The sequence below is a fragment of the Papio anubis genome, chromosome 9, assembly GCF_008728515.1.
Source record: "Papio anubis isolate 15944 chromosome 9, Panubis1.0, whole genome shotgun sequence".
Taxonomy (NCBI): Eukaryota; Metazoa; Chordata; class Mammalia; order Primates; family Cercopithecidae; genus Papio; species Papio anubis.
In genome coordinates this window covers 79,211,639-79,228,320 of record NC_044984.1, presented here as the reverse complement: position 1 = coordinate 79,228,320, position 16,682 = coordinate 79,211,639, and the positions used below count along the sequence as shown (strand labels likewise).

The window sequence follows — 16,682 nt, the reverse complement described above, 5'->3', positions numbered from 1 at the left end:
TTTATTCCATAAATGAAGGGCAGAATTATTGGGCTACCATTTCATAAGCTTCCTGATCCAGATTTGAAGATAAGTGCTCATATTTTCAGTCACATTTTAACTAGGTGTCGCTGATTTGTAGACATGTCTTGTATACTTACTCGGTCTGTGTCTGAATGGGGAAAAGGATAGGAGATGTAACATACAAATAAAAAAAGGAAAAAAAAAAATCCCAAAGTGATTACAGTGTTTTTCTTGAGCTGTTAAGAGACTGATCACATATATAATGTACATTGATCATTTCTCGTCTCATTTATACTTTTCCTTATGTTTGGGTATGACCTCACTCCATTTGTGCTCAACTCTAATTTTATCCAACATTCTTGATTTTTCCTGTTGTAATAATGTTGGGTCATTTAAATTCTCCACTATAGTATTGTTATTTGATGTCCCTTTCTCTCTGTTAAATATAATATCCTTAAAAACAAGCTTTGTACGTTTCATTGATTATTATATCCCATAAAGCCCCATCACAATAAATATCAAACGGGTTGGGTGCAATGGCTTATGCAATATAATCCCAGCACTTTGGGAGGCCAAGGTAGGATCCCTTGAACCCAGAAGTTCAAGACCTGCCTGGACAACATAGTGAGACTTAATCTCTACAAAAAGGAAAAACAAAATTAGCTGGGTGTGGTGGTATACACCTTTAGTCCCAGTTACTTGTGGGACTGAGGCAAGAGTATCTATGGGAGAGGTACAGGCTGCAGTGAGTCCTGATTTTGCCACAGCACTCCAGCCTGGGTGACAGAGTGGGAGCCTGTCTCCAAAAATAAAATAAAATAAACTAGGTTAAATTTTTAAGAAGAACAATTAATATCAAATGAGTGAATGACAAATATTTGAACAGAAGAGATTATATTTAAGACAAATTTACAGAGTTGGTTTGCAATTGTGTATGTAATTCTATAAGGAAAAAAATCAAGGATATATAAGAAAAGATCTGCTTTAGTCAGGGAGGAAAAAATAAAGAATTAAGAAAAAGAGTCCTAAAAGTTTAGTTACTGATGAGCAGAATATTCATTATGCATTGGAGTGTATCTGAGATTTTTGCAAGAAGGAGGATGTTAGCTAAGAAAGTTGTATTTGAAGCTCATACGTGCTTTACAATTCTCATACTTATGAGAATATTAAGCTCTGAAATGCTAAAGACAATTACATGTCTTATACTCTGTAGAAAGGGTTTCTGTCATAAAAATAAAAAAGAATAATTCTGTATTTTAAATATTTTTCATCATTAAATATAATCACATTTCAACTTATAATTTTACAGGTACCTACAGAATACTGGACATACGGATTCAGAATCCATAAGGCTTTATCACCTTGAATCAAGGATTTATTTGATATCATCCTCGGTCTTCCTATCAAGTAACATTGTTTTGAAAAACAGAATTAACACATTTGCCATAGGGAGTTGTTTTTTTTTGTTTTTTTTTTTGTTTTTTTTTTTAATACTTCCCATACTTTCCAATGCCTAAAAATAGCAAGGTGGTAAAAAGAGAATTAGATGATGATGTTACTGAGTCTGTCAAAGACCTTCTTTCCAATGAAGACTCAGCTGATGATGCTTTTAAGACAAGTGAACTAATTGTTGATAGCCCGGAAGAGAAAGATACAGATGTTGAAGAAGGATCTGAAGTCGAAGATGAAAGACCAGCTTGGAACAGTAAGCTGCAATACATCCTGGCCCAAGTTGGATTTTCTGTAGGTTTAGGAAATGTGTGGCGATTTCCATACCTATGTCAGAAGAATGGGGGCGGTAAGTAATTTTTTTAAGTGATAAATTACTGTAGTGAATTGCAATTGGGTTTCTCAAATAGCTCGTATTATTGCTGTGTCTCATTATTTTTGAAACTTTCAATTTCATTGTAAAGCTAGAGAAACCCACTTCTTTGTGGGAAGTGAGCCCAGATATGTTTTCGGATTAGGTTTCCATAGGAGCAGATGGGCTTGCTGTGAATACTCCGGGATCGCTTAAGGGTAACACATTCTCAACTTCTTTCTCTGGAAGCTTATTAAACATCTCTGAATTACTGAGTGAAACTTTTCTAACAAATATTGCATCATTTGTGCCTGTCAGTTATTCCCTTTGAAGAATAATCTAAAGCTTCTGATATATGACAATACTGGTGAAGGAAAATAGAGAATTTTCTCTCCATGATTTATTAATTCTTAATTTTAAGTTGCCTCACTCTTCAAAAAATAAAAAATGATATGTAATTTAGAATAATTATGATCTTCAAATGCTGACAAGAACATTTAAATACCAGTAGAAGGAATGTAAACAGATAATATAATGCTAGACATTCTTCATCCTTAGGCATTTTATGTATTTCCTTTCCAGTTCCACGGTATTTTGGAACAATGTTCAGTTTCAAAGACAACTTTAAAGAAATTAGCAACCTTAATTTTGAACAAAATTATCTGCAACATCATTGCTATTCTTGCTATTAATATCTGTGTTTGTACTTAATAAAGGCTTATTTAGCAAAAATTATCTTAGAAGTCCAGGGAAAAAACTTTACAAAAGAGAAAATTGTTTATGTATGATGCTAGTTCTATAGTATACCAAAATCAAACTGAATTTAATCTAACATTGGATTGAAATGTTATTATATATATGAAATATTATTATTTATGTACATGTACATGCTGTTAAAATAAATGTGGCTGAAAACAAAATACTCCATATGTCATGCATTTCAGGACACAAAGTATATAACAAATATTTTGGTATTTGATTCTAGTTTGTGATAATTTCATTGACTGGGCAAAAATATGGTTTATTTTTAATATAGTTGTAATCTACAAACCCTGCATCAAATAAAATAATAAAACCCATGCGTATGTAAATGTTTTCCTGGCCACTGAAACATGAAACTCTAAGATGTTATGGTGACAAAATATGTTTAAGATATCTTTTAGTTAATTCAAGTAGGCACAAAACAAAAGGTTTGGAAAACATAGCCCATTTGGCAAATCTGCCTCAGAGGTAAAGATCGATACATAGAGTCAGTGATGCACTGTGCATCCCTATACTGAACAGCTCCTTAGCTAGCCAGTAACCTCACACATGAATTATTTATCAAATCAGCTGTAAGCAACTATGTACTCTCCTGCCTTTTGTTTCTCACAAATCATTCCATTTGCCAAGACTAGCAGAAGATCAATTCTGGTTTTGAGACGTTTTTGCCTTGTAAATGGTATTGACCACACTGTTAAAGAGGATAGCTGATTTGGCTAAAAAGTCAGGTTGACTTCCATTTTGTACAATTTCTGTCTTGCTGGAGAGTGCTGAAAGATTTTATATGTAGTAATGGGTTCTTAGCAAAAATGGCTCCTCCTTCTTATTTCCAAATGTTAAAGAAGTCAAAATATCTTTCTAGTATTATTTATTTTCTACTAAATGGAAATATTAGAAAGCAGTACTATACATATTATAAAATACCACCTGATTTTTCATTTTAGAAAGGTTGTTACAGTACCAAAGATTGCACTCAAAATTCAGTATGGCATTGAGTCTTCTAATTGTTGGACAAATATCTTCTGGCTAAACAACAAGAAGATAGTTCTCAGCCTCAGGCTATCAAAATCTTATTCATGAATCATTTAAGCACTTTCTGAGTAATAAAGAAAAAGTAATAGAGTCAATATAAGTTTAATTTCCAAATGATTTTATCCTTTTAAAGCACAATGGTTAAGCGAAGTAGGTGGTATAATATACAGACTTCCAGATCAGGTTTGGAAGTCAATTTGACTGTTTGAAGCCTGGTTCTTTTTCACACTACCCATGTGACCTTTCACAGGCTACCTCATTTGTTCAGGCTTAGTTTCCACCCTGTAAAATAGGGTTAATAATTGTATCTCTCTCCAAGGATTCTTGTAAGGGATAAATTAATAGCTACATGTAATATGTTTAGAAATGTGGCTGGCAAATAGTAAATATTCAAATATATATATTTAAAGCATAACACATTTATTTAATCGTAGTCTTACATGACATGAGAACTTTCAGAAATGAAGACCCAAAGACTCAGGGAAAACTGTTTTTATGCTTAGATTATGTGAAGAATAGGCAGCCATGTAGAAATGTACTTGGACAAAAGGGTATGATCTAATGAGAATAGACTAAAAGAAGCAAACCCAGCAAATCCTGTCTGTTCAGATTCTTCTTGGCCTCTCTGAGTAGCATTCCTTCCTCCTGGATATGAAACAAGACCTCTCTGGAATGAGGATCTTCAAGGGAAAAGGGAGAAAATGAGCTTTCTAGGTGTTGTGGCTTGCTTTGGGGAAGAGACATTCTAGTTTCTATGACCCACCTTGAGGGAAAATAAATCTTGTGTCTGTGACTTGCTTCAGGGACAAAAAAAGAGTGGGAGACAGGAGTAAAGGAAAAGGCCAGGAAGCCTTGGCTTCCGAGTTCCTTCCAATTTCCTTTAGTTCAAGGTACCCAGCATGCCAAAGTGCCATGCTTAAAAGAAAAATTATTTCAATAGCTTTTGGAGTACAAGTGGATTTTTGTTACATAAATGAATTATATAGTGGTGAATTCAGAGATTTTAATGCATCCCTCACCCAAGTAGCATACACTGTACATAATATGTAGTTTTTTAACCCTATCCCCCATCTCAGTCTTCCCCTTCTGAATCTCTAAAGTCCATTACATCATACTGTATGCCTTTGCACACTTATAGCCTAACTCCCACTTATGAATGAGAACATAAAGCTTTTGGTTTTCTGCTCCTAAGTTATTTCACTTAGAATAATGGCCTCCAGCTCCATTCAAGTTAATATGAAGGGCATTAGTTTGTTCCTTTTTATGGCTGAGTAGTATTCTATATGGTGTATAATATCACCTTTTTTTATCCACTCGTTAATCGATGGAAACTTAGGTTGTTTCCACATCTCTGCATTTGTGAATTGTACTGCTGTAAATATATGCATGTAAGTGTCTTTTCCTTTTTGTTTTTGGCTTTTTTTTTTTTGACAAGGTCTGACTCTGTCACCCAGACTAGAGTGCAATGGTACGATCTCAGCTCACTGCAACCTCTCCCCTACTCCGGACTCAAGAATCAATCTTCCCACCTCAGCCTCCCAAGTAGCTGGGACTACAGGCGCATACCCCATGCCCAGCTATTTTCTTTTCTTTTGGATTTTTTTTTTTTTAGTAGAGACAGGGGTCTCACCATGTTGCCCAGGTTGGTCTCGAACTCCTGAGCTCAAGCAATCTGCCAGCCTCAGCCTCCCAAAGTGCTGAGATTACAGGCATGAGCCACCATATCCAGCCTCAAGTATCTTTTTCACATAATAACTTTTTTCCTTTGGGTGAATATCTAGGAGTGGGCTTGCTGTCTTGAATGGAGATCTACTTTTAGTTCTTTAAGAGATCTTCATACTGTTTTGCATAGAAGAATTTGAGATAGAAGAAAAGTCTAAGTATCCAACAGCACATCACACACACATAACTGGAAAAAAAAATCCCCAATGAGTTCAGTCATAATTCTTTCTCTCTCTTTTCTTACTCATTCACATGCATGTAAACAACCCATTCATAATCTAAGATTTGATGCAGGTGTTAAAATTCACTTTCAGTCTTTGGGAAAAACGTTCAGGTCAACAGTTGCTGAATGTTACTCATCATTTTAGAACTAGAATTTTGTTTTCTAAGCTCATGCATCCAATTTTTACATTGTATATGTAGTTTTGTTAGAATCAACTAAGAATGAAAGACTGAAAATCAGTCATAGGAAAGTTCAGATTATGTAGCAACCACTATGTAGGGAAAATTCCTGTATATAATCATTATTACAGAGATATACAGATGCTGAGATAAATAATTTGAAAAAATCCATTATTTCACTGCTTCAGCTGAAGACAGTTATTCACTAAATATTTGTATTCCACTAAATATTCCATTAAGACAATTTGAATAGCTTCAAAAATCTATTCAGTGCCATTAACCATATGATAAATATGTAGGAAATGCATAATAAAAGGCTCTTTATAGAAAATAGGAATTAGTTACCATTGATTATAAGACCTTTACATTTAACAGTATCTAGTTGGACAAAACTGCAGATTAAAAAATTGAATATAAAAAGTTTAGCTAAGAGGTTATTTAATAATAATTTGCACATGTAGCTTCTTGTAGGAATGACCTCCGCAGGCTCAGGAAGGTCCCTTGAGCTGGGTAGTTTGAGACTGCAGTGAACAGTGTTCCCACCACTGTACTTCAGCCTGGATTTTGGAGACAGAGTGAGACCCTGTCTCCAAAAGAAGAGAAAGACACAAACAAATGAGTAAAGGTTTCACATTTATCTTTTTATAATTCAGTTAATAGAATCTTGTATTAACACTGTCAAACTATTTAGGTACCTTTTAAAATCACCAGTCATAGTCAAACATCTTAATTTGTGATTTAACTAAAAAATACTTTTTAAAATATGGAAACTTTATTATAAGGATAATAACATACATTTTTACAATAGACATTAAATGTTTTAGTTTCTTAATGACTCACTACCTTTTCTGATAATTTTGGAAAACAAAAAACTCTTTGTATACTTCTTTTCTGTAGTATTTATGGGAAAAAACGACATTTGTCTCCGGTAGAAATTATTTTGCTGTTTTTTTTTTTTGTTTTTTTTTTTAAATTTTTCAGTCTAAGCAGACATTTCTTCTTCCATGACATTATTTTATTTGGAAATAAAAGTCAACTTTAATGCCATAAAATCTCATTCACTCTAATTTTTCTGATTTAGAATGCATTATTTCAATGAGTTTGCATAAATTTTAATAAATGAGTTCATAAACATTGTGTGAATAAGATTTCTAGGAGTTTGTGAAATCTGCCCCAGAAAAGAATGAATTTTAAATAATCAATTATTTTTATGGAAAATGAAACTGTTTTACTCTTTAAATAAATTTAAACTAAAGCTATTCATTAATATTCTTAATTTTATCCTAGTTATTTTATTATCAGAAACCCTTTGTAGAAATCAAATTCAAGTTTCAGAATCTAGAAAGTGCAAAGTAATTAAATTGTGTTTTCTTCAGAGTTCTCCATAATGACACTATATAGTAATTCAAATATCTTTAATGGGATAAAGTGAATTAGTGTATTTTCTACTGTGAGTATTGAAAATATAATCTATGTTTTGTTCTTGTTTCTTTAGGTGCATATCTTTTACCATATTTAATACTACTTATGGTAATAGGCATTCCCCTTTTTTTCCTGGAACTCTCTGTGGGTCAAAGAATTCGGCGAGGCAGCATTGGTGTATGGAATTACATAAGCCCTAAACTGGGCGGGATTGGATTTGCAAGTTGTGTAGTAAGTTTCCTGGTGTTGATGTATGCTATAATCTTTATAGGGTTTGAAATGATATAATTCATTTTTAAATGAAACTTTGGAGTGTGTGTTAATAAACAACTCTTTTACCATGTTTTAGAAAACATTACTGGCATATGGACTAACTATAAATATTGCTATAGCTCGGTGGTGTCAATGCCTGTTCTAAGTCCTGAGAAAGACATTAACTTTTTAGAAAAGATAATGTGTTCCAAATAAATAATAAAATGAAGAGGATGTTTAAATGTTAAGTAACATTTTATGCATTTGATTTCATTGTTTTAATGGAAGAGGTATGAGAGGTTTAATGGAATGTCATTTTATTTTGCAGGTGTGCTATTTTGTGGCTCTCTACTACAACGTCATCATTGGCTGGAGTTTGTTTTATTTTTCTCAGTCTTTTCAGCAACCCCTGCCTTGGGATCAGTGTCCTTTGGTGAAAAATGCTTCACACACTTGTAAGATATGTATAATATAGTGTTTTGGTATTTAAGCATTATAAGAGTGGCAAAGGTACAAGCTTTCAAGATATTTTCTTTTTAAAAATAATGTAGAAACATCATTCAAAATTATCATTATAACAGACTTTGCTCACATTCAGGATTGACATACTCTTAGAGATAGACTTTTGGGACCATCTAGTTTTTCTAGCTCTTTCCTAGTTATTTTACTATGCCCGATGATATTAGGGTAAAGCATTATAAGCCTTCACTTATTAACTTTGATAATCTTTATTTTGTAGGCCCTGATTGATGCCTTACATTTTCATTAAAACTAACACAAAGGGGACAGAAATACGAATTTGAATGAAAATAGTTGCCTTTATATCTTTGGTTCGGTTGTTTCATACTTTTCCCATCATTTTTTAAATCTCATAATATAATATAAATATTATAAAGAACAGTCACCTATAGTAGTGATGTCTAGTAAACATAGATTCTAATGCACAAGTATAGTTTACTGTAAACATTATTAATATAATAATTCACAATAATTTCCAATATTGAATCTGAAATCTAGTTCAAATTTCACATTTGTAACCCATGTCACTTTAGATTGGCCTCATTTCTTTTTTTTTTTTTTTTTTTTTTTTTTTTTTTTTGAGACGGAGTCTCGCGCTGTGTCACCCAGGCTGGAGTGCAGTGGCGCGATCTCGGCTCACTGCAAGCTCCGCCTCCCAGGTTCACGCCATTCTCCTGCCTCAGCCTCCGAGTAGCTGGGACTACAGGCGCCCGCCACCACGCCCGGCTAGTTTTTTGTATTTTTAGTAGAGACGGGGTTTCACCATGTTAGCCTGGATGGTCTCGATCTCCTGACCTCGTGATCCACCCGCCTCGGCCTCCCAAAGTGCTGGGATTACAGGCTTGAGCCACCGCGCCCGGATTGGCCTCATTTCAAAAGCAACACTTGGCCAGCAGCTAGCATATTTGACAGTGCTTACCCAGGGAGTCAATTCCATAATTCCAGGGGTAGTAGGGGTGATAAGCCTGATTTGTTTAAATTACTTTGATAAGGGTTTGGGTGCAGTGGCTCACACCTGTAATCCCAGCACTTTGGGAGGCCAAGGCAGGTGGAGCCCCTGAGGTCAGGAGTTTGAGAGCAATCTGGCCAATGTGGTGAAACCACATCTTTACTAAAAATACAAAAATTAGCTGGCTTTGGTGGTGGGTGTCTGTAATCCCAACTACTTGGGAGGCTGAGGCAGGAGATTCACTTGAACCTGGGAGGCAGAGGTTGCAGTGAGCGGAGATCGCGCCATTGCACTCCAGTCTGGGCAATGGAGCAAAACTCGGTCTCAAAAATAAAAATAAAATAAAATAAAAATAAATAAATAAAAATCACTTTGATAAGAAGTTCACATATTCTTACTGCAGAACTATGTAAGAAATATCTAACAGGATACATTTCTGTTGGTTGCACAGTTGAGATTTTATTGTTCATTGTGAATGTACACGCTGCTATACAATGGTAGTACTTTTCTAGGAAGCATTAAGAATTCACTTACAGGTTTATTGGACAAAAAATTGTCTCATTTTCTTTATATTCTGAAATAATTGTGTGTTACTTTTCTTTCTACAGTTGTAGAACCAGAATGTGAACAAAGTTCTGCCACCACCTATTACTGGTACAGGGAAGCACTGAATATTTCAAGTTCCATTTCTGAAAGTGGGGGCTTAAACTGGAAGATGACCATCTGCTTGTTGGCTGCCTGGGTCATGGTTTGCTTAGCTATGATCAAAGGCATTCAGTCTTCTGGAAAAGTTAGTATGTTAGAGCCCTTCTCTTTTCTGCTAATCACCATTTCTGGATTCATCCCTCTCTCAAATTCTGTTAAAATTTTCTGTGGGCAAATCACACATAACGCTTCATTCTAGGTAGTTAAAGATTAGTGAAAAGTGGCACTTTAAAAGTGTGCTTAAATTTTTAAAAAGACAAATAAAAACATAAGTGTTTTATAATGAAATCTAAGGTTAATTATAACGTTTCCTTATTTCAACAAGATCTTTAAAATGTTTGTTAATACTTAAAAGTCCTTTCTTCTTGCCATTTATTCAATTAACCCTAATGTTTCAGTTCTCTAATTACCAATTAAATTATGGAAGTTGGGAAAGTAGTAAAATGAGTAATTCATTCATTTTGTTTGTTTGATATCATTTGTTTCACTCTGCTGTAGGCGTTCTAAGGAATAGTTGCATAAGACATTTTGAAATAAAGTCGTGTGGAGTGTTTCTTACAGCTCTGAACATCATTAAGTAGTTAATAATAATTCTAACAAGGAATTCAGAGTAGTGTAAAAGACTAAATATCATTCCTTCTAAGGCAAATTGAAAATTAGAATGGTTGTGGTTTAAAAAGACATTAAGTGAATTCTAGGTAGTTTGTTTGTTGTTATTTTTAAAGGATGCACTAGGAAAGTAATTGCTATTCACTATTTTGCTTTCATATTACTTTTTTTTTTTCATTATTACAGCCATTATTCTAAAGCTCTCTATATCTCTTGGCTGGATCATAGCAAGAATTTACTGTTGACTCTTCTCTCTGCCGTTTAACAGTACAGCTGTTCCATTTTCCTTTTCAAAGTATAACTCTGATTTCAGGCTAACTTATTACCACTCATCATCACATACTAGCAGGAATGGCAATAGTATTAGTAGTAGTAGCAGTAATAGTAGAAGTAGTCATAATAATAATAGATGATAAAGATGTTTCTGATAATAATTATGGTAAGAACAATCATTGAAGCCAATATTTATTACAAATTTATTTTGCTTTGGGTGCTGTGATAACTACTTCTTATGCTTTATCCCATTTAATTATAAAAACAACTCTTGAGAAGTAATTTTGATTTTCAGAACAATTTTACAGATTTAAAATAAACAGACTTGAGAAATTAGGTTGACTTATCCAAAGTTTCATGGCTACTAAGTTCTAGTATTTGGAGTCAAATGCAAGTCTGTCTAAATCTAGAGCCCGTGTTCTTTAACGCAACACTATAATGTCTTACCCTGTCCTAGTCCCAACAATTAGTGAATTCTTTCAGGGCAGAAGTCTGTCTGATTCATCTTTGCTTCCTGTTACTTTATATTTAATTAAAATTTTTAGTGACTTTTTAACTTGTAAATTGTAGCTGATTTTACATTTACCTTCCTGCAGGAAACTCTGTATCATTTTGTCTTTTGAATTTGTGAATATGCTTGATAACACATCTAAATATCTTTAAGTCTTTGGCAAATGTTATTGTATTGTATGACTAAATAACTTCAAATTGTTCAATTGTGTGTCTTCCACTACGTCAGAACCACATTCCACTCACATTATAAATGAAGGAATAGATTCTTAAATAAGACCTAACCATATTGATATGATTCCTAACATAATATTATTTGGTAGAAAGAAAACCAACTGTGGTCATCCAGAGAAGCTTGAAAACTCTTGTACTCAAGTTCTGTTACTACCACGTTTTGTTTCTGTTTCTTCTTAGTCTGTGTCGTAGCATCACTTAAAGAATTATGCATCCTTTTCTTATCACAGAATCTTGGGCTTGTTTTTCTCATGTCACATAGTATAAATTTATATAGAAAATGTAATACAGTTTATTTAGTGCATACACTCATTATTTTAATGAGAATGCTTCAGGAAAAGACTAGTATTTGGGCAATATTTGAAGAAAGAATTTAACAGGCACTGATGGGGAGAAAGCAAGCTGTAGGTAATATGAGCAAAGATGTGGAAGCCAAAATAGTCACAATTCCTCAATCTGAAACAATGAGTTAAGTATAATAAGAATGACTTCATGAGGAATTAAATGTTAAGCTTTGTGTTTACCTACTAAACAGAAAATGCCCCCAAATAAACAGTGTCACAAGTACTGAAGAGAGAAATATTGTTTAAGGCTAGGACATGGAAAAACAACTTAGAGGATTTAGCAGCTAAAAGAAGAATGAGTCAGCTGGTGATGTGCTTGGTCAAACCACATAGTCATACATGCATATACATATACCGCAAAATGCTAAGTGGAAACTGCATGAATTAAAAGAGGGGTATGATAGGGACATTGTCCTTTGGGCTAGGTAGGCACATATCAGTTGGACCACATCTGCAATACTGGATTTTACTGAAATCTTGTATTTTCCTTTTTATTATGAGAACTTTCAGCTCTGTGATCAAAGTCTTCAAATAGTTAAAAAAAAGAAGAATAGGGCTGCTTTGTGTGACCATAGAAAGCAAAACTATGATCAAATATTGGCTATTATGGAGGAGGTTGTGATGGTGGTAAGCCTTCAAAGAAAGAAAGGCCTTTCAAGAATCAAACTTGACAATAATGAAATCAGTTGCCTCAATGGTAGAGAGCTCAGCATCACTGGAGGTGGTCACACAGAAGTGGCATGTGCCCTAGTTATAGCATCTAATAAAGGGATGCCTGTCTCAAATATGGAGGATAGAAATGAGCAGCTCCAAGCTTTCTTCGAACTCTAAGGTAGTATTTTCTACTCCGACTACTTTTCTATTGTTACTATTACTATGCTAAATACTGTGCATACATTAGCTTGTTTATTCTTTCTGTCAGCTAGATAATTTACGTGTTTTATCCCCATTTTACTGCAAAGTTGACAAGCTCAGGAAAAATAAATATTTGGCCAGAATTAAGCAACCAATACATGATAGACAGGGCTAAAACTAGACTATAAAATTTTCAAAAAGAATGATACATTCTGAAGGTATATTTATAATAAACATTTTCATATGTAAAACAATGGTTTATGTTTTCGATTTTTTAAATAGTTTAGTAAAATGAAAATGTTTTATACATGTTTCATACAATCTTTTGAATGATAAAATAGTCTCTCTTACTAACATACTTGCTTCCACAGGCATAACAGTTGTCAAGGCCCAGGGGGGTCTTAAAAATCAAAGGAACATGTTTCATTGTATCATTTCCCAGTTTTAAACATGTATACTTCTTGGCCAATGAGTAAGAATGATTCACCCATTCATTATTATTTTGAGAAAATATTTATTAAGCATTTACTATGTTCTAGACACTGATCTAGTTTAGGAAATACAGCTAACAAGGTAAACAATGTGCCTGTCCTCATGGAGTTTCCATTATAGTGGCAGAGGCAGCAAACAATAAACACATTTATAAAATAACTTCAAGTTACAAAACATAAAGCATGGAAACAAGAAAGTGGTTGGTATACATATAGTCAGTAGGTTGAATTTAACTCATTTTAATAATATTATGCAACTGGCTATTTTGGTCTAATAAGATTAGAGCCATATGACCGGATGCAAATAATTTGTGTTTAAAAATGACACAGATATTTATGTAACCTGCTGACTCCTAAGACATATCTTTTTAAATCATGGAATTTAATAATGAAATATTTTGTCCTCTTACCTGCTTACAGAGGAATACAATTGATGGGTTGCCTTCTTAATATCACTTAAATGTTTGAAATACTGACTTATTTTTCTCCATTTTGTGGGCTTGAAATGTTCTTGTAACTTACTAGGAAACTGTGTTAGAGTTTTATTGAATACAGATCAGTGTTCTTAAGAATTTAAATGTTTGTTGAATTAATAAATGAAAATCGAAATATCTGGACATATAATTAGAATATAATTTTCAAAATACTGCAGAATAAAGATAAGCTTGCAATTTTAGGAATTAAGTGCAGGAAGAAAAACTCAAATTCCTGTAAATCCTATCTCAATGAACAATGTATTTGAATATCTGCTGTTTGTCAGGCACTGATGGATATGCCTATGAGGCCACAGTCTGTCCTCATGGAACTCATAATCAATGAGTGAATTGTGTACAAGAAGAAAAACTTAAATTCCTGTAAGTCTTATCTTAATGTGCAATATATTTTAGTATTATATTATTGAACAACAATAGCACAACATATTGTAATGATGATTAGAACATACTAAGTAGAGTAACAGAAGCACATAGAAAGTGTGTAAGAGTGGCCAGGCGGTGGCTCACGCCTGTAATCCCAGCACTTTTGGAGGTCGAGGCAGGTGGCTTGCCTGAGCTCATGAGTTTGAGACTAGCCTGGGCAAAACAGTGAAACTCCGTCTCTACTAAAATACAAAAAATTATCCGGGCATGGTGGCAGGTGCCTGTAATCCCAGCTACTCGGGAGGCTGAGGCAAAAGAATCACTTGAACCTGGGAAGCAGTGGTTGCAGTGAGCTGAGACTGCACCACGGCACTCCACCCTCAGCGACAGAGTGAGACTCGGTCTCCAAAAAAAAAAAAGAAAGAAAGAAAAAAGAAAGTGTGTGATAGTGTAGAGTCAGCAATTGCAATTAAACTGGATTAGGAAGAAGGCTTCACAGGGGATGTAAATTTTGGAACAGGGTTTGATGGTTGAAGAGAAGTTCACCAGCAAGTTCACAGAGAACTGTGTGTAGGCACAGATAACAGCATGTGCAAAGCTCAACGACTGCTGAGTATTTCTGTGTGACTTTTACATACAACTTGTGCAGCTCGTGGAAGATGAAGGATGATATGCAAATTGGTTGATGATATTGAAGGATCTGTGAACTCTTGTAAAATGATGGGCTGTTACCTAGCAAACAGTGTGGAACATTTGAGGATTTTAAATAGTTCAGTGACAGCACCAGATTTTTAGAAAGATCACTCTGGCAAGTGTGAAAGATGGATTTCTGGGATGCAGAGGAAAGCTAACAGAATCTGGAGGCAAGATGAGCAGGAAACTGTTTTCATACTGAAAGGTATTGTGCTATTGAGAGGGGAAGCAAAGGGACAGATGTGAGATTTCTGTGGTAGAATTAGCTAGGTGTGGTGATCAGTTGGTTTATGGGATTTGAGGAAGAGGGACATACTAAGGATAGATTAGAATATTTTAGCCTGGAATAATATGAGTACAGGAAGAATCTTTTCTTAGTACCTAATTAGAAATTATATTAAAAATATAAAATATAAATTAAAAAGGTATATTTTATTGGATAAAATCATAATCTAACTAGACTTTATAATGTATAATCTTCATTACACTTATATAAAAGTAGAATTAATAAAGCAGTACATTTGAGTTTTGTTTTAAAAGGTAAAAACAAGCTATTGTTCAAAAGTAAATCCATACTTCTGGCTAGCCTCAACATTTGTGAAGAAGAATCATAAAGGTGATAACTTTAATTCAAGTGAGATCAAGGCAACTGCCAAATTTAATGAATGCCAGAAGTAGGCAGGGAGAATGAAAAAAATCCATCTGAAAGCATTCTGATTTTTTTAAAAAATCAAAAAATTTGAGTGAAGGATTAATCAAAGGATTAAACCAATTTGAAATTATTAAAAAATTATGTTCATTACAACTAATTAAGTTAAAATATAATTTAGTTTTAAAATATTGAGTTCTAACGTATGCTGACATTTTATCCATATTTTTTCCTTAGAGTGTGCCACGTGTTTAAATATGATTCTTAAGTGGGTAAAAGAGAGAGAGAAAGTGCCCCTTATTGTGTTGCCTTATGTTAATGTTGTTTGTAGTTATTACTGAATTCAGTATCTCTTACCTGCCCGGAGGCATCATTTGCTATGACACTTTTTCCTCCATTGTTCCCATTCTCCTTCCATTCCTTCCTTCCATAGATACATATTGTAGAGTTACTATGTCAGCAACTGTGTTAGGTGTGTGGGATTTGGTAGTAAACAGAAAAGATCTTTACCCTCACTAGCTTATACCCTGGTAGAAGATACAAAAAATAAACACAGAAACACATAAATAAAATGCCAAAAGTGCTAAGTACTCTAAAGAACAACAACAAGCCCAGGTAATATCACTGAGGGTTGGCAGGGACAGATGGGAGAAGAGAGGATGGAAAGAGGCGTCCCCTTATTTTGGGTGGTCAGGGAAGACCTCAGGGAGAAGACGAAGATGAGACTAAAATAGTAAGGAGGAGCAAGTCATCTGCAAATAAGGAAGAGGTGCTTCTGAAGGAAGGTGCAGCCCTGCACCCTAAGGCTGGCTGAGCTTGGTAGACTCACAGGATAGCAAGGGCCTGAGTGGCCAGCGCTCCATGGGAAGAGTGGTGGGCAGGCAGGCAGGCACTGTGGCGTAAGGCTTTGCAGGCCAGAGGGTGGAATCAGCACTTCACTCCAATGGCCTTAGAAATTCCTGGAGTGTTTTAAGCAGGGAAAGACATAAACCAAGGGGCAGCCAGCAATTCAGATAGGAGAATATTGTGAATGGTCCAGAACCACTTCTAGATGTTTGGCTTTACCTGTGGGATGGAGGGTGGGGCCATTTTCTGAAATAGAGATGGGTGGGAACAGCTTTGAGGGAAATTCAGAAGTTTCCCTCTGGATCTGAAACATTTTAGAGACCTACTAGGCCTCCAGAGGAAGATGTCAAGGAGGCAGTGACTGAGTAGCACACTTCCTTTTCTATTATAAATATTTGATGAACTGTTTAATGGTGAAAATTGCTGAAGCGGAAAGTAAAATCTTTACACGTTTGATTGTTTGGGTTCTGGAAGACACAGCATAGGAACAATGCTGCATTGAAAGCTTTACAGAATCACAATGAAAATTTGGTTAAAAGAAAAAGACATAGGACTTTATTTTGCTACTTAGAACAACAACAAAAAAGTAGGAATTCATTAGGTAGGTAGTGCCTGTTCATTTCTGTCTTAAATATTTCTTGTTTTATGGACTATAAGGAATCAACACTGTTGAAGCTACACCAAAGCTTATGGATTTTTTCAAAGGAGATAGAATCTTTTAAATTTAAATTACATCTCAGATAGAATCTTAA

General features: G+C 34.5%; 1 protein-coding gene across 5 annotated transcripts in view; it reads left to right on the top strand.

Moving 5' to 3' along the window:
- Nucleotides 1–16,682, top strand: part of SLC6A15 (solute carrier family 6 member 15) — a 69,796-nt gene that overhangs the window by 18,908 nt on the left and 34,206 nt on the right. For all 5 annotated transcript variants that reach the window (XM_031650648.1, XM_031650647.1, XM_031650646.1 and 2 more), the window contains exons 2-5: nucleotides 1,313–1,801; nucleotides 7,218–7,375; nucleotides 7,725–7,851; nucleotides 9,473–9,654. In XM_031650648.1, coding sequence (XP_031506508.1) covers nucleotides 1,513–1,801; nucleotides 7,218–7,375; nucleotides 7,725–7,851; nucleotides 9,473–9,654 — 756 coding nt within the window. In that variant the 5' untranslated portion in view covers nucleotides 1,313–1,512. The remainder of the gene's footprint in view (nucleotides 1–1,312; nucleotides 1,802–7,217; nucleotides 7,376–7,724; nucleotides 7,852–9,472; nucleotides 9,655–16,682) is intronic.